This window comes from Chelmon rostratus, chromosome 17, assembly GCF_017976325.1.
Source record: "Chelmon rostratus isolate fCheRos1 chromosome 17, fCheRos1.pri, whole genome shotgun sequence".
Classification (NCBI taxonomy): Eukaryota; Metazoa; Chordata; class Actinopteri; order Chaetodontiformes; family Chaetodontidae; genus Chelmon; species Chelmon rostratus.
The window spans coordinates 3,744,818-3,766,589 of NC_055674.1; the positions used below are offsets into that span (position 1 = coordinate 3,744,818).

Here is a 21,772-nt window from a genome sequence, read left to right on the forward strand (position 1 = left end):
TCACAGTCGAGGATTTTCTTTCTATCATCCAGGGGATGTTTGATCATGATTATACATGTGCATCTGTATTTGTACCCGCACTGACATAATGTATTCTCTAGCCCAGGGTTGCCAGATTTGACTGACACCAAGTAGCCCAATCGGAGCCTCAAACCCTCCCAATCATTAATTTTCAAAATTTAACTCCACCAAGTCTTTCAGGCAACATTACATTAAGCATAAAAAGTATTCAGTCATATGCATTTAACTTTTCTAAGGCTTTTATCACAAAGCAGACCACATTATAGGGAAGGGGAAAAAGTTTAAGTGTGATTATAATACATTTTTACATAATTTCGCCCCTTCAATCTTAAACATAGCTCTATGCTTATTATAAAAGGGGAGGGTTTCTTGGAATATAGCCTAACTTGTTGGTGGGACAAAACGCCCAAATTGTGCTCAAATTATGACCGCAACGAAAACATTTTTACCTCTCCAATCAGATAAAAAGCTGCTCAGTTGGTCGGAAAGCTGGTGTTCATGCACTGCCGTAGCCTGGAGTCCTAACCTTTACCGTCACAACTACACAACCTCAACCTTTACGCCAACTTTAACCCTTAAACCAAGTCTAACCCCTGAAACTGCAGTTTGGCTGGTTCTCACCTTCCAGTCCTAAAGCTCACACACACACACACACATCTCAGTAACAGAAACATGGATGAAAGAGATGGCCTATAGGCAGTTTTAAAAATATAGACTTCAGTTTATTGCACAATCGTTGCTGGAGACTGAGGAGTGTGAGAGCCTGTCTGTTACACAGGACACTAACGCTGGACAGAGGTGTGAGCTACAGCACAGGAACAAACTGTGTGTCTGTGTTCGGGCACGTGACTCTGCAAGCACACAGACTGGATAATGAGGCACTCTGGGGACGCAGTCAGCACCCCGGCAGTGCAAAAGGGACAAAGTAAATTCGACAACATACAGATTTCCATGCTTGTATGGGTTCTACAGGAGAGCTCATACACACACGTCATACATACATGGTCTGGAAATATAAATAAACAACCCTGGAGAATAACTGGAGACCAGCGCTGACAGTATTACAACCTGTCAATTATTTTCATTTGCCTGCAGAATGGCTACAGTAATGCCTGCATCAGTGCACATGAACTTCCACTAGATGGAGCCACACTCACTCCTTTGTCATTTGAAAAATGCCATGACATTGCAAATATGAAGAGACTATAACAGACAGACCCTCCAGAAAGCTCCCTTCATCCTAAAGGAAAGGGCTTGTCTCTATCTGTACACATAGACCAGTGTCATTATTAGGATCCACAGAATAACAGTAATCATAATAATCAGTATATAACAATACAGGTAATCCATTATAAACAGGTCATTAACAGGCTATCCGGCACCTGTGTTATATCAAAAAAACTGAATTTTGTTTTGTTAGTGATGTAATCATACATCATGTCTTTTTTTTTTCATTTAACATACAGACAAAAGGACAAAGACCAATTTTTCTGGCCAGGTTCCACTCCTGTAACATGGTTTTCAGAGAAATACTCCCTTTCCACCTTCTTTCTCCCTTCTGTCCAGTCTGTTTTCCAGTTCATAGCATGAACAGACCGGACAAAGAGGGCAGGTGGAGGCAGATCATAGTCTCGCAGCCATGTTTCAGACAGCAGAGGTCAGGTCTCGGATGTTACAGCTACTGTTATGGCACCCTGAGAAGTGGGAGACCCAGGATGTTGGAGCGAAGCCCTCTGTTACAGCGGATCAGAGAGCTGCTTCACCAAACACGAATCGACTTCACTGTTACGTATCCTTCGGCTGATAATGCATAGATAGACCAGTGGTAGTCACGAGGTATTCACATGCCCGCCAAGATTCCCCACTGTGGTCACAAACGTTTTTCCCACGTGTCGAAAAAAAAAAGTGGTTACATTTAAATGATCAAAAGCATTCTTAGTTAGGGTCACGAAAGGTCAAACAACTCTACATTAGCACTGAAACCAATTTCAGTATTTTTTTTTTCTGTGTTGTTCACATACACATGGACACAGCTAAGCAAACACATGTCTTTGATATTAATCTGAAGCGCCGCGCCGCGCCGCGTCTGCTTCCCTCTCTCATAATTCGCTTTGGCTGTGAAAGAGAGCAGCAGCTTATATGTGGCAAACCATTAATCTTGTTTCTTATTTTTCTTTAACATACTGTGTCTGTATCAAAAATGAATCAGGGTATATCATCTGCACTGTATGTATATATAATCTACATACATGTATTTACATTATTTATATGGACTTTAAATACGTTTCAGAATTGTAATTTACTTTGATCCAAAGCCCTTTTGAGAACGATGAAGAGTGCAGTTTATCTGATAGTGATGTATTGCCTCTGATCTGATCTGTTCAATCACCTTCCTGTAGTGGTGAACCCCCTCACCCCCCCACAAACCACACGGTCATTTCCATCTGAGTGACATGGCCTGTGGATGACTACGGTGAATGATTTGCTAACACTATGAGACTTCAGTTTCAGCTACTTTCATGCATTTTTTTTTTCATTTTCATTCAGTGGCCGAAAATACAATTGTTTCAGCTTTTACATTGTACCACGGTCAGAGTCGGTGATGAACACTGCGTTAGAGTGAGACGTGCGGTGGCGGTGGTGGCGGCGGTGGTGGTATGTGCAATCTGAAGCTAGTGTACGTGATAAAGACTGTGGGAAATCCTTCTTCACCGATGAGTCAGTGTTAGCACAGGAAGCAGAGGATGTGCTACACCTCAGACGCTGCTAATTTGGCAAGATGAAGTGGGGCTGACGGGATTGGCAACTAGTCAGTGGGCGGCTGCGACTGTTGGCATGGGAAACAAGTGCAATGTCATTAAGAAAGTAAGGTCTGCCTCTGGAAAAAGAGTCACGCTCCAGCCTCTGGTCTTGAGCACAAAAGAACAGAGCGACAGTCACTTTAACTGAAATACCGCAGAGGGATACAGTGGCAAAACAATCATGAACATCCGCACAGAACTGATGTAACTTATACATGACAGGAGGGCACAGGGGTTCATTCCTGTTTGGCAAGGCCAGCTGAATAAAACAGTACTGTCTAACCTCTGCTCAGGTTAAAAAAAAGTGCAAGTCGAGCTGCGTTCTGCGAAAGAACACAAATCCAGCTGCAGAGCAAAAGCAGTGCATTCAAATAAGAAAGCATAAAGTGGCAATAATGTGCCCGACCCTTAAAAACCATCAAAATCGACAGTCAATGTTCAAGTAAACATCCAAATACATTAAAGCAATTTTCATTCAAGCCAGAGAAAAAAGGTTACATAAAAAACATCTTCAGAAGACGGCTGCACGTTTTAAAAGTCACTTTTTTTTTCTTGCTGATTGTTGTCAGCATGACGTGAGCGACAGTGCACGGAGAGCAACTTTTTTTTGTACAACATTAGTGTGACTGAGGAGTCAAAAAGGGCTGAAAAAAAGTGTGTGGGGAGAAAATGAGGAGCTAATCCTCAGGATTTGCACGGTTTCAATAAAACAGAAGATTTTCTCTGACCTCTAACTTGATCTGTCAGCCGGTGATCCTGCGCAGCAATGATGTAAACTGTTCAGGCCGCTGACAGACAACACAACTCTATCTGCACCAGCAAATAAATACACCTGAATAAAAAGCATAATAAATAATATACATGTATATTTCATTACAGTATTTTGTGCATATTGTGCCAAAACGTAGTCAGTTTTACCTGCAGTTTGTCTAAACATGACTACAGTGTAAAGATATCTAATTGTTTAGGAACTTGTAAAGTGTAAACTTTTCTTTCAGTGCATCTTGCTGCCACATGTACATTAAGGTCTAAAGCGTACATGTAGTGGCCTTTCAGTGTAAAACTTAGCAATGTCATCTTTGAGATTATTGTCACACTCTGTTTATAACTTTAAAGTTATAAAACCTAATTTTCCATAAAAGGAAATAGTGGTGACAATCATCCTGGTTGCCATAAATATACAAGAATAAATATCTAGGACTTTGCTGATGGACTTCCACAAGCAAAAGTTTGGCAAACACTTATTCAACTGAACAACGCAATTTGTAAACGTGTGCACTTTCTGATCTGATTAGAAATGCCTGAATTTCATTGGCACTGAGCTCGGGTGCAAACAGAGCCGTCAACACTGCGCGATTGATTCTAACGTGTGGTCCAAGCCACCTACAGCAAGTAAGCTCGTTGCCAACATGCTAGCACACTCAGGAATGAACCCCCTCACCCATCTCCATTTCCTCATCATCTTGTGACCGCGAGTAAAAAAATCAGACAGACACATAAAGAAAGTGGCAACGGCAGAAAACAAGGAACAACGGACAGAATAAAACTCAGTCAGCTGGACGCGGTGAGAGCTCCATGAGTGCTCTGTGCAGCACTCAGAGTATGTACATGTAGTATAAAAATATAGGTGTGAGGGTGTCTGAGTGTGTGTTGTTTACGTGATGTGCATGAGTTGAGATATGGATGTGCTGCATAGGTAGCAACAGTGACATCTGAGAGGACTTGAGCATGTGATATCATTTAGCCACAGACTGTCTCATCTAACCACACGACTGATGCTCAAGTAAAACTTCTATTAGTAAGTAAAGGCTTTAAACTCAGCAGTTTCCTTTTACGAGAGCCTTTACTTAAGACGTTATCGTGTTAAATACTCAGTTTCATTAAATTTACCGTTTAAAGTTTTTCCATTTTGCTGCGTGTGTGTGTGTGTGTGTCCGTACACACCTGTGCGTCCATGTTTGCAGAAAGTGAGACAGTCGAAATGCTTGTGCGTGTTACTTGACATACTTTTGCCAGCATTCACACGAAGTACCAAGATGGACGAAGATATGAACATTCTGAGTTTGAGGGCATGAGGCGAACACATGCACGGACAACACATCGTCTCACCTCGCAGCATCAGTTCCCCCTCATTTCCCCTCCCTTTCCAGACACCCCCCTCCCCCCAGAGGTCCTTGAACCTTACATCCCGGTGTTCGTTGTGAGGGGGGGTGGGGGCTGCAGGGGGGGTCAGTCTGAGGGACAGTTGTAGCTGTTGATCCACAGCAGGTCGTCCAGCACACCCCAGTGCAGATAAAGGATGGAGCCCACCACCAGTACATGCATGATCTGGTGGCTGTTGCACCAATAGTCAAACAGGCCCGGGCGGAAGCGCTCCGGGATGCGTGTGATGTTGATGACCCCGCCCAGCACGGCCAGCGCGTCCATCATGAGGAAGTGGCGTAGCGAGGTGGGGCTGCCGCCGCCCACGCCCACCCAGCGCAGCAGGAAGAAGGAGAAGCGGAACAGTGCCTGCCAGGCGAAGGAGCGCAGCCGGCGAACGCTGCTCCGAGCCGTGACGGCGCAGTAGATGGCGTGGCTGGACAGAAGGATGTAGACTAACAGGGCCACGGTGCGGATGAACGGGTAGCACAGCAGCGTGCTGTAGACGATGGGCAGCGCTCCTGAGACAGGAAAACAAACAAAGGAGATTCAGCAACACCTGGTGCAAGCCGCAAACCCCAAGAGGTCAAACCGTCCAAACCTAGTGTGACACGGCTGTTTCAGGGCGGGTTAGCAGCAATCTGACGGCGTTAACTGCAACGATCAATTCAAGTTCAGGCTCTTACGCTATTTTCCTTTTTAAACAGAAAAATACAGCAGTGCACCTTCTGAATTCAAGTTTCTCTCTTTCAACCAAACTAAGATGAGCTTATTTGACTTTTACTCATCGGAAAACACACTTCATTAAAACTCGACCGAAACAAAATAAAATTCTCCAAAACTGTTTGTCTTTACAGTTTCCATCATCAACTCTGGTTTGGTTGAAATAAACCCCTAATTCACAGAGTTAGATTTTAAAATATTCTGGATCTACACTCTTTGCCGTTGCTGGCCTCTTGGTGCTGCTCTTGCTGAACGGGAGTCGGCTCTCACTCGTTCTTCTGATAGAGACCATTAAAGTGGCAATTTTTTTATTTTTTTTTATTTTAAAAAGCAATGGACTCAATCGTTGATAGCCGACATCTGTTCAACGCTTTATTAAACCAAGTGCTGAAATAATTGGCCGATTATTCCTTTAGTCAGCTGACGGAAAACGAATCGGTTACTGCTTTGATAATCATTCAAGCAAATTTTTTCAGCAAAGATGCAAAAAATTGTCTGATTGCAGCTTTTTTTTCTCTGATTTTTACCATTGTAGACTCAATATTATTTGGTTTTGGATTGGTTTTTCGAACAAAGCTAACAATTTGGCATCCTCTTGGCCTTCTAAACATTTTCCGAAATTTTATAAACAAAGTGATAAATTAATTAATTAAAAAATAATGATACAGTAATAAAAGAAGTGAGAGGCCAAATCTTCTAACCTATAATAGACTTAGACTTGATATGATTCTATAGAATTTGAAATCTAGACTAGAAGGGGTTAATATTGACTCAAAGGAAAAAATGTCAGTAATGTGGATATGATGGCCAGGCAGGTAAAGCCACATTCACTAAGCAGGAACAGCTGCATCATATTAATACAGCATTTAAGAAGTAAGGTGCTATTATAAAACACAGATATCAAGTCTCATGTCATAATATTAATTATTGCTGTGTCATCAGAATAATATGTATAGTAGAGTATGCACACTGCAGTAAACTATTGCACCTGTCATTTTTAATAAGCCAATACAGGCAGCATGTAGAGATCAATAATAATTTTGGAACTTGGATCATTGCTTGCTTTGGACCAATTGACTCTGTGGTCAAATTTGTTCTGGCAAATCAATACTGGTACACCTCCAAGCAAAACACTTCCATGGTAAATCATTGACAATCGATAAAGAAAAATTCCACCCTCAAAGTAAACAGCAGAAGGGCAGCTGACAACGGATGCAAAATGATAAAGGGAGAAGAAATCTGCTGAGCTTCATATGAGACGGCGTACCCAGCGTGTTGATCATGCAGATTCCGCACACGTCGAGTTTGAGGAGGGTGTGGTAGACGGGTTCCCCTCCCTCGTGGTTCATGAAGAGGTGATAGAGCACAGAGCCCAGCTGGGGCGACAGGCAAGCCAGGAAGTGCACCACGCCCAACCACGTGACGCTGATCTGAGACCAGGGAATGTTGAGAGGCAGCAGCACCAGGAAGCAAACCAGAGGGATGCCTATAGAGAGGACGGCAGAGAAAACAGAGACAGCACAGGCTGAATCTTGTGTGTAGCTGCAGTCAAGGCTCAACACACAAACAAACCTGAAACACATGCATTTAACAGGAGAGTACCTTTGTTGCTCACAGTATCTTACACTTAAAAAAATCTAGTTTCCCTTTTGTGCAATCATCTGACAACAATCATCTTCTGTGTGTAATTACAGATTTTTGCCTGGAAAATTTTGTAAAGCAACACATTTTGAAGGATTATTTACTGCTGGAAGTTTCTTTTTGGGCGTCCAGTGATTGAAAGCAAAGCCCGAGGCAACGTGCACGCTGGTATGAAAACCAGCAGCTCAAGCATGCTAAAATAACATGCACACTTTGACAAAACCAAATTAAGGCTTCGTGTTTGTTGTGATGGATTATCTGGCTCAGGACTTCCGAGGCTTGTGGACGTTGTTTTTCACACTGTACGGGGTCGAGTCGCCGCAATAGGCTTCCGACAATGCTGAGTGTGTGCAGACACCAGCAAGAATAATGTGGAGCAGAGCGGAAACCTACGTGATTGGCAGAAATGTATCAGTGTTGCCCTTTGAGGGAAAGACAGGGCTGCCACTAAGCTCTTATTTTGATGCAGCGAGGGGCCATATTGCTAATGGCCGCATAGCTCCAATTTAAGTTTCTCCACTGGGAGGAGAGAGGCGTTCGCTGCTATCTGAGCAAAATTCAGACCTTGAAATTTGATCCTCTTACTGTACAGTTACTACAATCATTTATCTCTCTATGACGTGCATATTGCACCCCCTTGCCCTTTTTTTTTGCTCACTCTGCCATTCCCAATGTCAAGGCGATCATCCCAGCCAGGTGATACAAGCCATGCCATCTACTGTAACACATCTATTTTAAGTGTGTTATCTTTGCTCCTCCCCCCGCTCGCCCTGAGCCGACCGGCCAGTGGGTACAGTGGAGCGGACCTCCTCTGAAGGCCTGCAGCCTGAACGTGGTGAAGCGTCTGACAGATGAGATGTGGGCAGGATGTTTTGACTTTATATGCAAAACAAACCAGCTCATGAAACTGAGCTGAAATGTGACAACACAATAAAAAAAATAATGTTTACCTTAAAATACAAGCACAGCTCTACATCCTGTCTTCTAAATTTGGAAAATTGGACAAAAGCTCATTGGATTAAACATCACTTCCTTATATAGGCAATGACGTTAAGGGTGCATTTGAGGTCACATGCTCAGCTGACGTCACTGGAGTGTAATAAAGACTTCCAGGGCCACTTCCCCGATGATCACTACTGCAGTTTGTTCTGTGGCTGCTGGCAGTCGGAGAGCAATGAAATAATGACCTTCAGAATGAGGAAGTTGTCAGATTCTCTGAAGTCAGTGAACACAAAGATGATGTAAATCTACGGCTATGAGATGAGTTTTGATAGTAGTGAGAGGAAGGGCAAAAGAAACAAGGCATGTTGCTGTGTGCCATGCTGTAGGCAGTCTAATTACATCAGACTGAAAACAGAATAACAGCATACAGATTGCTAACAAGATGACACATCAGTCTCACCTCTGGCTGCACACATTAACACATTACTGCAATTAATTTTGGCTTGTGCCAACCTATTAAAAGAATGACATATTGTTGTGTAACCATAATATTTTGGACCAGATGAAAAAGTCACTCCTGGCAATTTCCTTTATGTGCAGTTCAGCTGAACGGACAAGTCAAACAAGTCAAACTGTGTGTTAGTGAAGGTACATAACTGTTAAAATATAGCCTAAGGCCTGTTTATAATAAACTAATTAATAATCAAATCCACTCTTCAATTTACAGTATAAAAGCATGGTGCATTCACTCAAAGAAAAAGTGGTTTAAAAGAGGTTCTCCATGCTGATCACCAGTTTGATTTTAATGGAAAATTATGGGAATTTTTAAAGTGACTGCACACCCATCGGTTTGTGGCCCTCATTATCTTGGTTCTTTGGAGGCAGAGGTGACCATATTTGGATGAGAGGGTGGAGCTGGGGAGGAGCGAGGGGTGAATCTGACGATATCAGATGAAAACAACACTATGCACGCCCACCTACACCAGCAACCTGACCGCACCTGGTTCCTGGCTACACCGAGAGGACAGTCTGTGGTTAACACAGGTTCCAGCACGGCGCATTAGCAAAGCAAACACTAAGTTACTAGCTAATGCTAGTGCAAGCTAGCTTTGTTTCCAAGGTGTGGCCATAATTCACATTACTTGTGATACTTACTGGGAAGCTTATTTTGGAAAGCCTAAAGCAAGCTTACAAAGATGTACATACTGGAAAAAATGAATAGCTGAGTCTTAAGAGTGTCTTTTAGTACAACCGAATGCTGAATATTTTTAGGCGACCAAAATGTTACAATTAACTTTCATGAAGTGAAAGAAGACTGTGAAAGGGTCAAAGTTCACACACCCACAAACAAGTCTGTAGCAAACACAAGTTAGCAACGCCCTAAAGCACACCCAGCGTTATCATCTATTTGACTCTAAATGGGACGATAATTGACAAAATGAACATCATGCTGTTTTGAAGAAGACTTAAAACTAGTGATTGAGAACATGAACTGGTTAAAAAATGTTTACTGAGGTAATAAATCAAGTCAGAAGTAGGGTCATTTTCTCAGAAGCGAACATACAATCAGACTTCTTCAAAATCCAGTGAAAGATTGCAGGTTTAAGACACTTCCCCGCTGGCTTTACTTTCCACACCTGGGGGGCTACATGCACTTCTTTTATACGGCCTATGATTCAGCTCTTTTACTTAAGTTCAAACAGCTATGTAAGAGTGTACAAATACTGTACTACGAGTAAAAGTCCTGCATTTAAGCAGTTATTTTAGTAAATGTACAAAATGCACACAGTAAAGGTATTTGTTAAAAATTTCAATGAAAACTGAATATCTTTTTGCTCTGGACTGTTTTGAACACCTTGTAAAGGAGATTACCTGAATAAATACAATTAGTTACTTTTCCACCACAGTTGATTGACAAGTATTTTAATATCTGGACAAAAACTACACAACAAATTAAGTTATTGTTGAACTAGTGTTTTCTAGTTCTGTGTCTTAACAGACTTCTAGTTTTAATCAGTCTCAGTTGAAGAAGACATGAAATTCATCCTTTTTCAGCATTCAGACACATTTTTTTTTTTTTAAATAGGATGATGAATTTAGCTAAAACACATGTGGTTTCAGTCACGTGCGCAATTCTGAAGGCAAACTGTCCGGGCTGTCTTGGCAACCTCCCTCAGGTACAGTATCTGCAGGTTAATACTCAAAGTCACACCGGATACAGTCATCTCACCTGCTGACTAATGCTGATCGTCGTACTCACCGTGAGTGTATATGTTCCCAAGTTCATTGTGCAGGTAAAACAGGCTTCTGATGCAGTCTTGCACGGAGGAGATTGGCCGGTATCCGGTTAAAACGTACTTGTTAAACTGAAGATGAGGAGGTGAACTTGCCCAGTCCAGCAGCCTGGGTCCATTTAAAAATGCCATAGCAAACACGACCGTTAAAAGGACCCCGCCGAATAAGTAAAAAACAGACTGTACACCTATATACACGTTCAGTAGGATTATTGCGACTAAAACCTTATGGGATACCATTTGTGTTGGCATTTGTTGAGGCTTTTTATATTGTGCTGTTAGCCTCCTAGCTTGGCGCTACAAGCTCACGTCAAGTCTCTGAGCACTAACTTTACCGGCGACGGTGTTATCCGCGCCGCCGCTGCTGCTCGCCTTGAACCGCCGGGACCGGTGTGAGTGTCATCCGCAAGGCTGGAGACAGACACGGCCAGCCACATACATGGTGCAAGCTCGGGACGGTCATCACATTTGGCATCTAGAAAATGTCTGTGTAGCACCTCAAGGCGTTGGGCGGTTGAGAAACGTCCCCCGTCATGTTAGAGCCGCTTCCTCAGTGGTTAGCATTCCGGTGCAGCAGCACAGGCTTGAACGCGTCCCGGGCAGGGATGCTGTGGGTGTTTGAGTGTGAGCCGCGCGTCCATCCAACTCCAGATGATGCTAGCTTGATCCTAGCGGTCGGATTCGCAATAGAGGACTAGCAGGTCATACCTTTACTTTAATGAGAGCAAACGGGCGTCATGTGCTCCGGTCGGTTCCGTCTGATGCTGGCTAGCTTTCGTTATGCTTTTAAAAAAACAGATGAGATCCGTGATTCTGGAGCCGAGATTTTGGGAAGGACCGCGGGCTAGCAAGCCGGGCAGTCGGCTACCGATGTCCTGTTACTTGGGGTGAAGAAGCTGGCTGACTCCAAACACAAACGGACCGGTCCGTATAGCTTATATTCAGTTTCTTCAACATCTGTTTTAGCCTATTATTATCCACCATTATTTCTGGCTAGCTGTATTCCTTGAAATGCGGAGTCTTCCCTGGCGGCCTCAAGTCCCCTGCATCGCCCCTACACAAATGTCAAGTTCAGTAGAATAAAAAGGACTACACTTCCGGTTTGTATTTTCAAAATAAAATCTCTACGAACATGCCATATTTAGTATTACAGTAGGTACGAAGATCACACATTGAAATAAAGACTGCATTTGGTGACACTTGTGGCTTAGATGTGTTTGTGAACAGAATGTTGCAGGTTCAAATCTACAAATGAGGATGGGAAATTTGTCAACAGTCACAGTTTGCTGGAATTATATTAAAATTTTAGCATGGCACCACGTTTTCGTTTGGGTAATTTGACTAAATTCATCTTAATTAAAGAACGTCCACTATGTGAAGACAATGTGAACTCAAAAAGTGTAGGGACTCTCCACAATACAATGATAATATTGCAGGACTCATCTCAATTGTTGGTGCACTGGCCTATTTGTTAGCAAATTTGCAATTAACTAAATTACCCAAACCAACAGACACACATTGAAACTGGGCCTTTGATAATCCACCTTTCTCTTAAGAAAAAGAAAACTTGCAATACACTGACATGTTTAGAGATCGCATTTTATTTTGAAGGCAAACTCTTTTAACTTCTGGTCTTATTGTAGTTGACTGAGACGAGTTTCATGCTGCTTGGCTGCACTTATCCGTGTGAATGCCAGCACTGACAGAGCTACAGCTGCCTTCAATGCAGGCGGAAATATTGCATTTACCACCTGAGCTCACATGGTAAACAGAAAGAACATGTTTATCATTTGAGTTATAACTAAAAACAAATATGTTCATTGCAGCAACAAAATGTGTCTTTTCTTTATGCAACATTACTATTATTGCACATTAAAATTGAGGTTAGCCCTTCAAAGACATTTTCAAAGGCCTAGACCTTTTTGAAAGCCATGATTATACAAGACAAACTATCATATTGTGAGATCTTGTTATGACTGTGATGCGTTGTGGAATTAAACTAGTCTGCACACTGAAAGCTGCAGGTCTATAAATGAGTCATCATCCAGACACGTGATAATTTGAGTGCAGTGCTTAAATCTTATACATGCTTCATATCGGTTGACTTGTAATTTCAAACAACTATAAAACACTCTCATCAAAGGGTCAGGTTTCTATTATCACCTCACAAAGCAGTGTATGCACTTGGATTTACAAGTTTCCAAGTAGCGCATGAAGGCAGCAGGCGACAGCAGTTATCCTCCAATGGAAGAGGAATGCTGAGAAGCTGGATGAATCACACCACCTCCACCTCTCACCCCTCTCCGGACCTTTACGACATGCAGCAGCACCTCTGTGGGCCTGAGACAAACAAGACCCCTTTTAGTCTGGAGAAGTCGCATGTGATTTCAAATGTGGAGGTGAGACATGAAGAATGATGCATGTTTATTGTATATTGTATTTCAGTTAGTCTTCTTTTTCAAGTGAGGTGCTTTACAACTCCTTTGTGCTAATAAAATGTTTTTACTGTATGTATTTTTTATTGCCTTATTGTCTTGTATTTTCTTGTATATAATGCACATATATAGTTGACTTTTATTTATTTTTATTTTTATTCTGTGTGCCTCTCTACATCTCTCTTTCAATCTTTGCTTTCTGAAAAAAAAAAATGATTTCCCCGGTGTGGGATTAACAACATTTTATGTGTAATTTTGATGGTTTCTTCTCAGTTGACTTCAAAAATGTGGACTTCTCTTTATTAGATTCACTTTGTTAATATGTATGAATGAATAATATTGTTTAGAAATGGTCTGATATGGCTTTGTTGTCACAAAGTGGCTCACTGAAATCTTATCTCAATGCATCATATAAAGAACAAAAATCATGTTATTTTGGTGATAGTCTCGGGAAACAGATGGTTTGACGGTCACAGTCTCATCTCACTTGTCAAAGCTGAGAACAAACTGTCAAACCACTTGTTTGTTCCACTTGTTGTCTTGATGACCACTGTCACTTCATGATCCTGTCACATCCTGCCCTGCTTGTCTTTATAAATGCAATGAACCGATATTTACCCACATTCAGATTCAGGCGCGCAGCGCGAACACACAGGACAAAGGTGAGCCTATGCTGATTTGCTTCTTTCAAAACAATCTCAGACTTTTAACTGAAAAGACATCACATTGAACTTCATAATATACAGCAACATCAAAAATAACGACAATAATAAATCCAAGATGAATAATTTTTTATATATACCTGCGGTGTTGCAAAGTGATTTACAACTAAACAAGGAATATAAAGGTAAGTAAAATCCAAAACGTGACAGATAAAATGAGATAAAATAAATGCATCAGCCAGCAAAAAGCCATTGAAAATAAAGAGAAGCAGATTTAAAGAAGATGCTGAGCCAGTTGGCCCCTCAGTGGGAGAAATTATTTTGCTTCTCATTATCACCAATGTTAAATACATTCTAATTAGCCTACACTATGAAATTTACATTGTTCTAATTAGAATTTGGCAAATTAAACAGGGGTGAAAGAACAGAGCAACAGATTGTAGATGCCACTGACTGTCAGAGACTAAGGATCTACTAAGTTTATCCAGTATTTGTTTCAGATAGTCTTCAGGTTTGTCCAAAGATTCAGAGATGCAGCTAAAATTACTTGAAATGGAAGGTTTGCGTGTTTAGAATTGAAGGGGGAAACGGCAGGAGACGGAGCAGCCGTGTAAAACGCTGCTTTTAAAGACCGAGTGGGAACGCAGTCGGAAGGGAAGGTGGATGATTCTGAAAGTGCAGCTGTGCTGCAAACTCACTGAATATGGTGTTAATCTTAATCGTAATCTACTGTGGATTAACTGTGTCTCATTTATTTGTTGTGATGTTTCAATAAACAGCTTCTCTTGCTCATGTTTGTTCAACTCAAATGTTTATTTTTCAGGATAAAACATCAGTTTGCAGCCATCACCAAACAGAAACATGTTTCTGTTGAATATCTGCGTCTACGCTGCTCTCATGCTGTCCCTCCCTCAGTGGACGTATCAGTCATGCACAGATGGGACACCCAGACAGTGCTCGGATGCAGAATTTGCTCCAGGTATCAATTTGGCCGGGGAAGGCTTCGACATCATCAAAATGGAACGTAAGGGGGCCTTCGTGATCGACATGAACCGGTGGAAACGCAAGGACAAGACGTGCACCCTGTGCAGCAACCCCTATCTGGGGAACAGAAAGCAGAAGCTCCCCCTGTCAGTGGTGGACTGGAGGCCAAATCAGGCCTGCAGCATGAGAGTGGCCTCTAAACTGCACCGATCCAGTGAGTCTCTGGTCACTTCCAGCTCCTCGTCTGTTGAAAACAACTGGAGTGCCAATCTAGACCTTAAAGTAGGAAAGACAGGCGCCTCATTGATGATCGCTGGGACCCATTCTAAACTGGCTGATTACTCCATGGAAAAAACTAAGAATGACAAGTTCAGCTTCACGAGCCACAGCATGTCCTGTGAGTACTACAGGTAAGAAGACTGGGCTGAAACCAAGCACTCACTTCCCTGAATGCAACACTGTCATGCACTTGTTTCATACTGCTCTGTCTTTTATTGTCTGGTGTCTCGCAGCTATCGAGTGTCCGGCACTCCCAAGTTGCACAAAGAATTTAACAAAGCAGTGAAACAGCTCCCCAAAGTCTACAGCCCTGAAAGCAAGCAACGATTTTACAAACTCATCGACAACTTTGGCACCCATTACATCACCAAGGTGAACCCAAATGCTTGTCACAAAGCAAAAAGCAAAAAATAAACAAGATGATATCAACAAATTCAAGCACGACTGAAATTATACAAGGTGTTCAATAATTGCAGGTGAAGTTGGGAGGAAAAGTTCAGTCTGTGACCAGCATCAGGCAGTGCCAGGCCAGCCTGCAGGGCTTCAGCGTGGAGGAGGTGCAGATGTGCCTGGAAGTTGAGGCGTCCGCCAGCATCAAAGTCACAATTAATACTCGATCGAAACACTGCAAGAAGGACATTGACAAGACGGACAGTAAGACATCCTTCTCCAGCCTCTTCAACGACAGGTATAGAACATTTTCTCATGTGTTTTGTCACATTTTCAATTCATTTGCACTCCTGAATTACCACTCTCAATGCTGGAAACTGCTGCCAAATTGCAGGTGACTTAAAAAACTGAACTGAAATATGCCAGATTTCAAAATGTCCCTCTAAATCTAAGCGCCTCTCTCCTCTTCAGGTTCACAGAAATAAAGGGGGGTCATACCACAGAGCCAGACCTCCTCTTCTCTGCTGACAAAGATCCATCGGCCTACAAGCAATGGCTGAACACGCTACCACAGAATCCAGACATAGTCTCATATTCCCTGGACTCACTGCACGAATTGCTGCCTGCAAACACCTCAGCCTGGGAGAACATGCGCTCGGCCATCAGCCATTACATCCTGGAGAAAGGCCTGTGGAAAAACTGCAGTGAACGCTGTCAGGCCGGCATCAAGAGCGACTCGAGGGATCACTGCGTCTGCCAATGCCACAATGACCCAGCTGTAAACCAAGACTGCTGCCCGACCCGTAAGGGCATGGCACGGGTCATCATAACTGTGCAACGGGCCTCTGGTCTGTGGGGAGACTACTTCACATCCACAGATGGATACGTGAAGGTGTCCTTCAACGGGGTGCTGGTCCGGCGTTCTCCTGTCATTAACAACAACAACAACCCACACTGGGCCATGGTCGTCGACCTGGGCCCCCAGGATTTGTCCACAGGCAGTAAAGTGAGATTTGAAGTGTGGGATCAGGACAACACCTGGGACGACGACCTTTTGGGACAATGCGAGCAAGGACTGTCTGCTGGAGTCAAGGAAGATCTCTGTACCCTGAATCACGGCACGCTGTTCTACAAGTGGGAGGTGAAATGTGCTCCGAGTCTGAGCGGGTCCTCATGCATGGACTACAAACCCTCACCGATGAGTCCAAGTCTGAAGAGGCTGTATGTGTCCCGTCATGCCCACCCGGTTCCAAAGGCCATGCTGTTAGAGATGGGTGTGTTTGTGGAAGAAACAAGCTCTCAGAGAAACCAGAGTCTCAGCGCAGAGAGTCACTCGTCTGATGAGATATAACACCCGTGTTTGGCTTTATGGGTGCTTATACGCAAGGTATTGGGAAGATCTTTCTAATGCATTGATTAGTTTAAACTAAGCAATGAATTAATATGAATTAAAAGTAAAATGAGATTTGACAGATGAGCGTTTTTACATCTCTGTATTTGCATCGTATAGGCGTCGTTGTACTGCAGACACTGACCTGGTCTTCAACAGGACAGCAAAGCACATTCAGCTAATCATCTAAAAGTCCCTGCAGTCGCTGAAAAGTGTGTTTGACTCACAGTCTCATTTGCTGCAGGCTGTTTAATCTGTGCTTTTGTTTTTCGTTAGCATTTTATCGCTTCTGCGCAGGCTTTTATAACATGTGTGTTTTATACATTTTAATCAGATTATTGCCTTGTTGATTTTTTATTTGATGTCTGACTCCAACTCTGAACAGAGAGGTGCAGAACATAACAGCAGAGCCTCATGTTTAGATCACACTTGTCGAGTCCATTACGCATGCATTGCCATCATATTAGAAGTGTTTAGTCGGGTAGTTGCTCTTCCTCTTGCACTGTTTATTTACACGACACTGATTTAAATCTATCTTTAATGTGTAAATCCATATCACTTCTCAGTAGTTGTTTTCTTGTTTTTTGGAGTTTGAATGCCCTTTTCAACTCTTTTTAAATCTCCAGCTGGGATTTACCTTTTAGTATTCTTCAATAAATATGTCATATTCATATGGCTGTAGTTTGTTTGTGTGTTTTAATTTAGGTGCATTCTCTGTGCTGTGCAGCGTTTGCAGCTGAAACAGCTCATCTCTATCACAGGGCTCACTGAAATGTTATCCCAGCTATTCGGTGACTTTGAGTTTGTGATAAACTTAGAAAAATGATCATTAGAGTGGCTGCTCTCCTGTTCTCGCTCAGTATGACCACAGTCCACCCCACTTCAGAGAAATGGTAGGTTTGTGGTCTCTGGGTCGTCATTGACTGGAAAGCCAGCCTGACTTTCATGTTGTCACTATTCGTGAATTTGCCTGCAGACCACCAACTCCTCCCCCTCAGCGCTGGGCTTGTTCGACATCGACGAAACCGTCAAACCAAATTTTTTTTCCCCCTGCTACATTCAGGACCACTGTCACCCCACCTCCACATCACCTCCTGTTCCGTCGCCTTTAAAACACAAAGCAGTGATATTCACGCTCACAGTCAGTTTGACACAAGCAGTGTGAGCAGGCGAGACGAAGGTGAGTCCACGGTGATGTGCTCATGTTGAAATGTCCTTTCACTTTATTTGAATAGGCTAACAATCTGTGTGCTGTAAAATACAGGGTTATGAGATATAACCCAGTACAAACTGTTTGTTGCTGTATCAGTGAGTAATTCTATAGTACGTATACTTTAGTCTGCCTTAGAGCTGCATTTTAAACATTGAGTGAGAACTCATTTATTTATGGAGAACATAAAAAATAACAAATTTTGGCCAAAGCAATCATGTGGTCATGATTGTAAATACTGGTCTAAAGACAAGAGTTTAAAAGTGACAGTGGACAGGAAAGACCTGCAGTGAGGGTTAAAATGTTCCACAGTCTGGTTCTATCACATTTGGATTTTTATGGATGGACAACGGAGGAGAGTAACTGATCAGAACACTAAGTTGAAGTCAGGGCCAAAGCAACCTGAGATACAAACTTGTGCAAATCCATGTGGTGCTTTAAAAGCAATAAGAGAGCCCTACAATCAGTTCTATATGTTATTGGTCTCCTTCTGCTATCAGTGACGAGATTCATGACAAACTACAAGTGAGACAAGGATGACTGATGTCTCACAGAGAGAAAATGCAACAGTCCAGAAACAAGGAGATAAAAACATAGAAAACAGTCTCCTGATTCCAAGAAGAGAGAAAAGGTTTTAGTTTTGCAGGAAAACCCTGATTCCCAAAAAGCTGGGACACTGTGTAAAACAGAAATAAAACAGAATATGATCATTTCCTAATCCGTTTTGACAAATAGTTTGTTTGCAAATGATTGCATCCTTTCTTATTTACATCTCACGCAGTGTTCCAGCTTTTTTGGAAGCAGGGCTGTGGATCTAATGTGGAAAATGCTGCTAATAACGATAGAGTTTTTCTGATTTTACAGGCAGAGCTTTGGACGTCGAGAGGCATCTGGGCTAAGACCACTGAAGGAAACTGAGGGGCTAACACTGAGGGCATTTGTCTACCTCTCATTTAGCAGTAGACAGTTTTTGGCCACATAGAACCTGACGGACCTTTTGGCAAACGAGAACAGACTTAAAGGTGTCCCGCCAAGTTTTCTTGTAAACAAACAAAAGTTGCATTTGCGCTCTGTATGTCTCACTGAAACACACTCTGTGTGTCCCTGAAGTCTAACAAAAGTGTTCAATGCATTTCCTCCCTCATAACACATTCGCAGAAGACCGTGGAATGATATGTTATCTAAAAGTAAACTTAAATGAGAGCTCATAACAAAATAGATCCTAAAATGGGTTCTTGAAATTGATCACAAGAGACTGTTCCAGCCAAAAATGATTTTATTATTAAGCTATTAAGTAAAGTCAGATCTAGGATGCCTTTTTAAAATTTAAAGTGTATTAATAAGCTTCTCTTGCTCATGTTTGTTCAATTCAAATGTTTATTTTTCAGGATAAAACGTCAGCTTGCAACCATCACCAAACAGAAACATGTTTCTGTTGAATATCTGCGTCTACGCTGCTCTCATGCTGTCCCTCCCTCAGTGGACGTATCAGTCATGCACAGACGGGACACCCAGACAGTGCTTGGATGCAGAATTTGCTCCAGGTATCAATTTGGCCGGGGAAGGCTTCGACATCATCAAAATGGAACGTAAGGGGGCCTTCGTGATCGACATGAACCGGTGGAAACGCAAGGACAAGACGTGCACCCTGTGCAGCAACCCCTATCTGGAGAACAGAAAGCAGAAGCTCCCCCTGTCAGTGGTGGACTGGAGGCCAAATCAGGCCTGCAGCATGAGAGTGGCCTCTAAACTGCACCGATCCAGTGAGTCTCTGGTCACTTCCAGCTCCTCGTCTGTTGAAAACAACTGGAGTGCCAATCTAGACCTTAATGTGGGTCAGAAGGGCGGCTCATTGATGATCGCTGGGACCCATTCTAAACTGGCTGATTACTCCATGGAAAAAACTAAGAATGACAAGTTCAGCTTCACGAGCCACAGCATGTCCTGTGAGTACTACAGGTAAGAAGATTGGGCTGAAATCAAGCACTCACTTCCCTGAATGCAACACTGTCATGCACTTGTTTCATACTGCTCTGTCTTTTATTGTCTGGTGTCTCGCAGCTATCGAGTGTCCGGCACTCCCAAGTTGCACAAAGAATTTAACAAAGCAGTGAAACAGCTCCCCAAAGTCTACAGCCCTGAAAACAAGCAACGATTTTACAAACTCATCGACAACTTTGGCACCCATTACATCACCAAGGTGAACCCAAATGCTTGTCACAAAGCAAAAAGCAAAAAATAAACAAGATGTTATCAACAAATTCAAGCACGACAGAAATTATACAAGGTGTTCAATAATTGCAGGTGAAGTTGGGAGGAAAAGTTCAGTCTGTGACCAGCATCAGGCAGTGCCAGGCCAGCCTGCAGGGCGTCAGCGTGGAGGAGGTGCAGATGTGCCTGGAAGTTGAGGCATCCGCCAGCATCAAAGCCACAATTAATACTCAATCGAAACACTGCAAGCAAGACATTGACAAGACGGACAGTAAGACATCCTTCTCTAGCCTCTTCAACGACAGGTATAGAACATTTTCTCATGTGCTTTGGCACATTTTCTATTCATTTGCACACTTTTAATGAATATACTCTTTTAAATCACTATTTCCAGCAACAGAAAAGCCAAATTGGTGCAGCTCTTTAAGCAACTCTTTCCTCTTCAGGTTCACAGAAATAAAGGGGGGTCATACCACAGAGCCAGACCTTCTCTTCTCTGCTGACAAAGATCCATCAGCCTACAAGGAATGGCTGAACACGCTACCACAGAATCCAGACATTGTCTCATATTCTCTGGACTCACTGCACGAATTACTGCCTACTAACAACCCCGTCAGAAAGAATCTGCGCTCGGCCATCAGCCATTACATCCTGGAGAAAGGCCTGTGGAAGAACTGCAGTGAGCGCTGTCAGGCCGGCATCAAGAGCGACTCGAGGGATCACTGCGTCTGCCAATGCCACAATGACCCAGCTGTAAACCAAGACTGCTGCCCGACCCGAAAGGGCATGGCACGGGTCATCATAACTGTGCGGCGGGCCTCTGGTCTGTGGGGAGACCACACCACAGCCACAGATGGATACGTGAAGGTGTCCTTCAATGGGATGCTGGTCCGGCGTTCTCCTGTCATTAACAACAACAACAACCCACACTGGGCCATGGTCGTCGACCTGGGCCCCCAGGATTTGTCCAAAGGCAGTAAAGTGAGATTTGAAGTGTGGGATCAGGACAACACCTGGGACGACGACCTGTTGGGACAATGCGAGCGGGAACTGTCTGCTGGAGTCAAGGAAGATCTCTGTAACCTGCAGCACGGCAGGCTGTTCTACAAGTGGGAGGTGAAATGTGCTCCGAGTCTGAGCGGGTCCTCATGCACGGACTACAAACCCTCACCGATGAGTCCAAGTCTGAAGAGGCTGTATGTGTCCCGTCATGCCCACCCGGTTCCAAAGGCCATGCTGTTAGAGATGGGTGTGTTTGTGGAAGAAACAAGCTCTCAGAGAAACCAGAGTCTCAGCGCAGAGAGTCACTCGTCTGATGAGATATAACAACCGTGCTTGCTTTAATTGAGGCTGATGTAGCAACTTTAATCTTTTAATTAGCTGTATTGATGAGGTTAGATTAAGGAAAACCCTTTTCCCTTAACTGACCCACTCATTACATCTCTCCTGAACATAAAGGATGAGAAGTGTGTTCAGGAAGAAGCTGTTGACAAAGCAGCTGCGTCTTAGCTGGAGAATATCCCAAATATTTGATATGATCAGTTTTTGTTTCAGTCTTTGATTTGCAGTCGCACAGTTTAAAGTTTCTGTACACACTGAATGATTTGTGTTTGACAGGAGACTCTTAGAAACAAGCAAAATATAAAC

General features: G+C 43.0%; 3 protein-coding genes across 5 annotated transcripts; 2 read left to right on the forward strand and 1 right to left on the reverse strand.

The window, feature by feature from the left end:
* Positions 1–2,501: 2,501 nt before the first annotated feature.
* Positions 2,502–11,602, reverse strand: paqr4a (progestin and adipoQ receptor family member IVa). Its single transcript, XM_041957986.1, has 3 exons — positions 10,531–11,602; positions 6,955–7,173; positions 2,502–5,485 (listed from the first exon to the last, which is right to left on the reverse strand). The coding sequence occupies exons 1-3, from the start codon at positions 10,814–10,816 to the stop codon at positions 5,052–5,054; spliced, it is 939 nt and encodes a 312-aa protein (XP_041813920.1). The 5' UTR covers positions 10,817–11,602; the 3' UTR covers positions 2,502–5,051.
* A 2,889-nt stretch (positions 11,603–14,491) lies between these two features.
* LOC121620452 (perforin-1-like) lies at positions 14,492–21,525 on the forward strand. 2 transcript variants are annotated; one of them, XM_041956492.1, is made up of 5 exons: positions 14,492–15,055; positions 15,158–15,296; positions 15,401–15,612; positions 15,786–16,659; positions 21,446–21,525. In XM_041956492.1, exons 1-5 carry the CDS (start codon positions 14,523–14,525, stop codon positions 21,449–21,451), a joined length of 1,764 nt encoding a protein of 587 aa, XP_041812426.1. In that variant the 5' UTR covers positions 14,492–14,522; the 3' UTR covers positions 21,452–21,525. The 2 variants fall into 2 exon arrangements, with proteins under 2 accessions (XP_041812426.1, XP_041812427.1); XM_041956493.1 differs by lacking the exon at positions 21,446–21,525 and having other exon boundaries at positions 15,786–16,665.
* On the forward strand, positions 17,851–21,452 carry LOC121620451 (perforin-1-like). Of its 2 annotated transcripts, XM_041956490.1 has the most exons (6): positions 17,851–17,884; positions 18,779–18,936; positions 19,303–19,873; positions 19,976–20,114; positions 20,219–20,430; positions 20,572–21,452. In XM_041956490.1, the coding sequence occupies exons 3-6, from the start codon at positions 19,341–19,343 to the stop codon at positions 21,449–21,451; spliced, it is 1,764 nt and encodes a 587-aa protein (XP_041812424.1). In that variant the 5' UTR covers positions 17,851–17,884; positions 18,779–18,936; positions 19,303–19,340; the 3' UTR covers position 21,452. The 2 variants fall into 2 exon arrangements, with proteins under 2 accessions (XP_041812424.1, XP_041812425.1); XM_041956491.1 differs by lacking the exon at positions 18,779–18,936 and having other exon boundaries at positions 17,858–17,884.
* Positions 21,526–21,772: the final 247 nt, after the last annotated feature.

What these genes read in the sequence shown, in the direction of transcription:
- paqr4a (XM_041957986.1), bottom strand. Translation starts at nt 10,816, where the DNA reads ATGCCAACACAAATGGTATCCCATAAGGTTTTAGTCGCAATAATCCTA. An exon ending in TGGGAACATATACACTCACG is followed by an intron (nt 7,174 to 10,530) that starts GTGAGTACGACG and finishes TCCTCTCTATAG; the next exon opens with GCATCCCTCTGGTTTGCTTC. An exon ending in CTGCATGATCAACACGCTGG is followed by an intron (nt 5,486 to 6,954) that starts GTACGCCGTCTC and finishes TTCCTGTCTCAG; the next exon opens with GAGCGCTGCCCATCGTCTAC.
- LOC121620452 (XM_041956492.1), top strand. Translation starts at nt 14,523, where the DNA reads ATGTTTCTGTTGAATATCTGCGTCTACGCTGCTCTCATGCTGTCCCTC. An exon ending in GCACCCATTACATCACCAAG is followed by an intron (nt 15,297 to 15,400) that starts GTGAACCCAAAT and finishes CAATAATTGCAG; the next exon opens with GTGAAGTTGGGAGGAAAAGT. An exon ending in TCCAGCCTCTTCAACGACAG is followed by an intron (nt 15,613 to 15,785) that starts GTATAGAACATT and finishes TCTCCTCTTCAG; the next exon opens with GTTCACAGAAATAAAGGGGG.
- LOC121620451 (XM_041956490.1), top strand. Translation starts at nt 19,341, where the DNA reads ATGTTTCTGTTGAATATCTGCGTCTACGCTGCTCTCATGCTGTCCCTC. An exon ending in GCACCCATTACATCACCAAG is followed by an intron (nt 20,115 to 20,218) that starts GTGAACCCAAAT and finishes CAATAATTGCAG; the next exon opens with GTGAAGTTGGGAGGAAAAGT. An exon ending in TCTAGCCTCTTCAACGACAG is followed by an intron (nt 20,431 to 20,571) that starts GTATAGAACATT and finishes TTTCCTCTTCAG; the next exon opens with GTTCACAGAAATAAAGGGGG.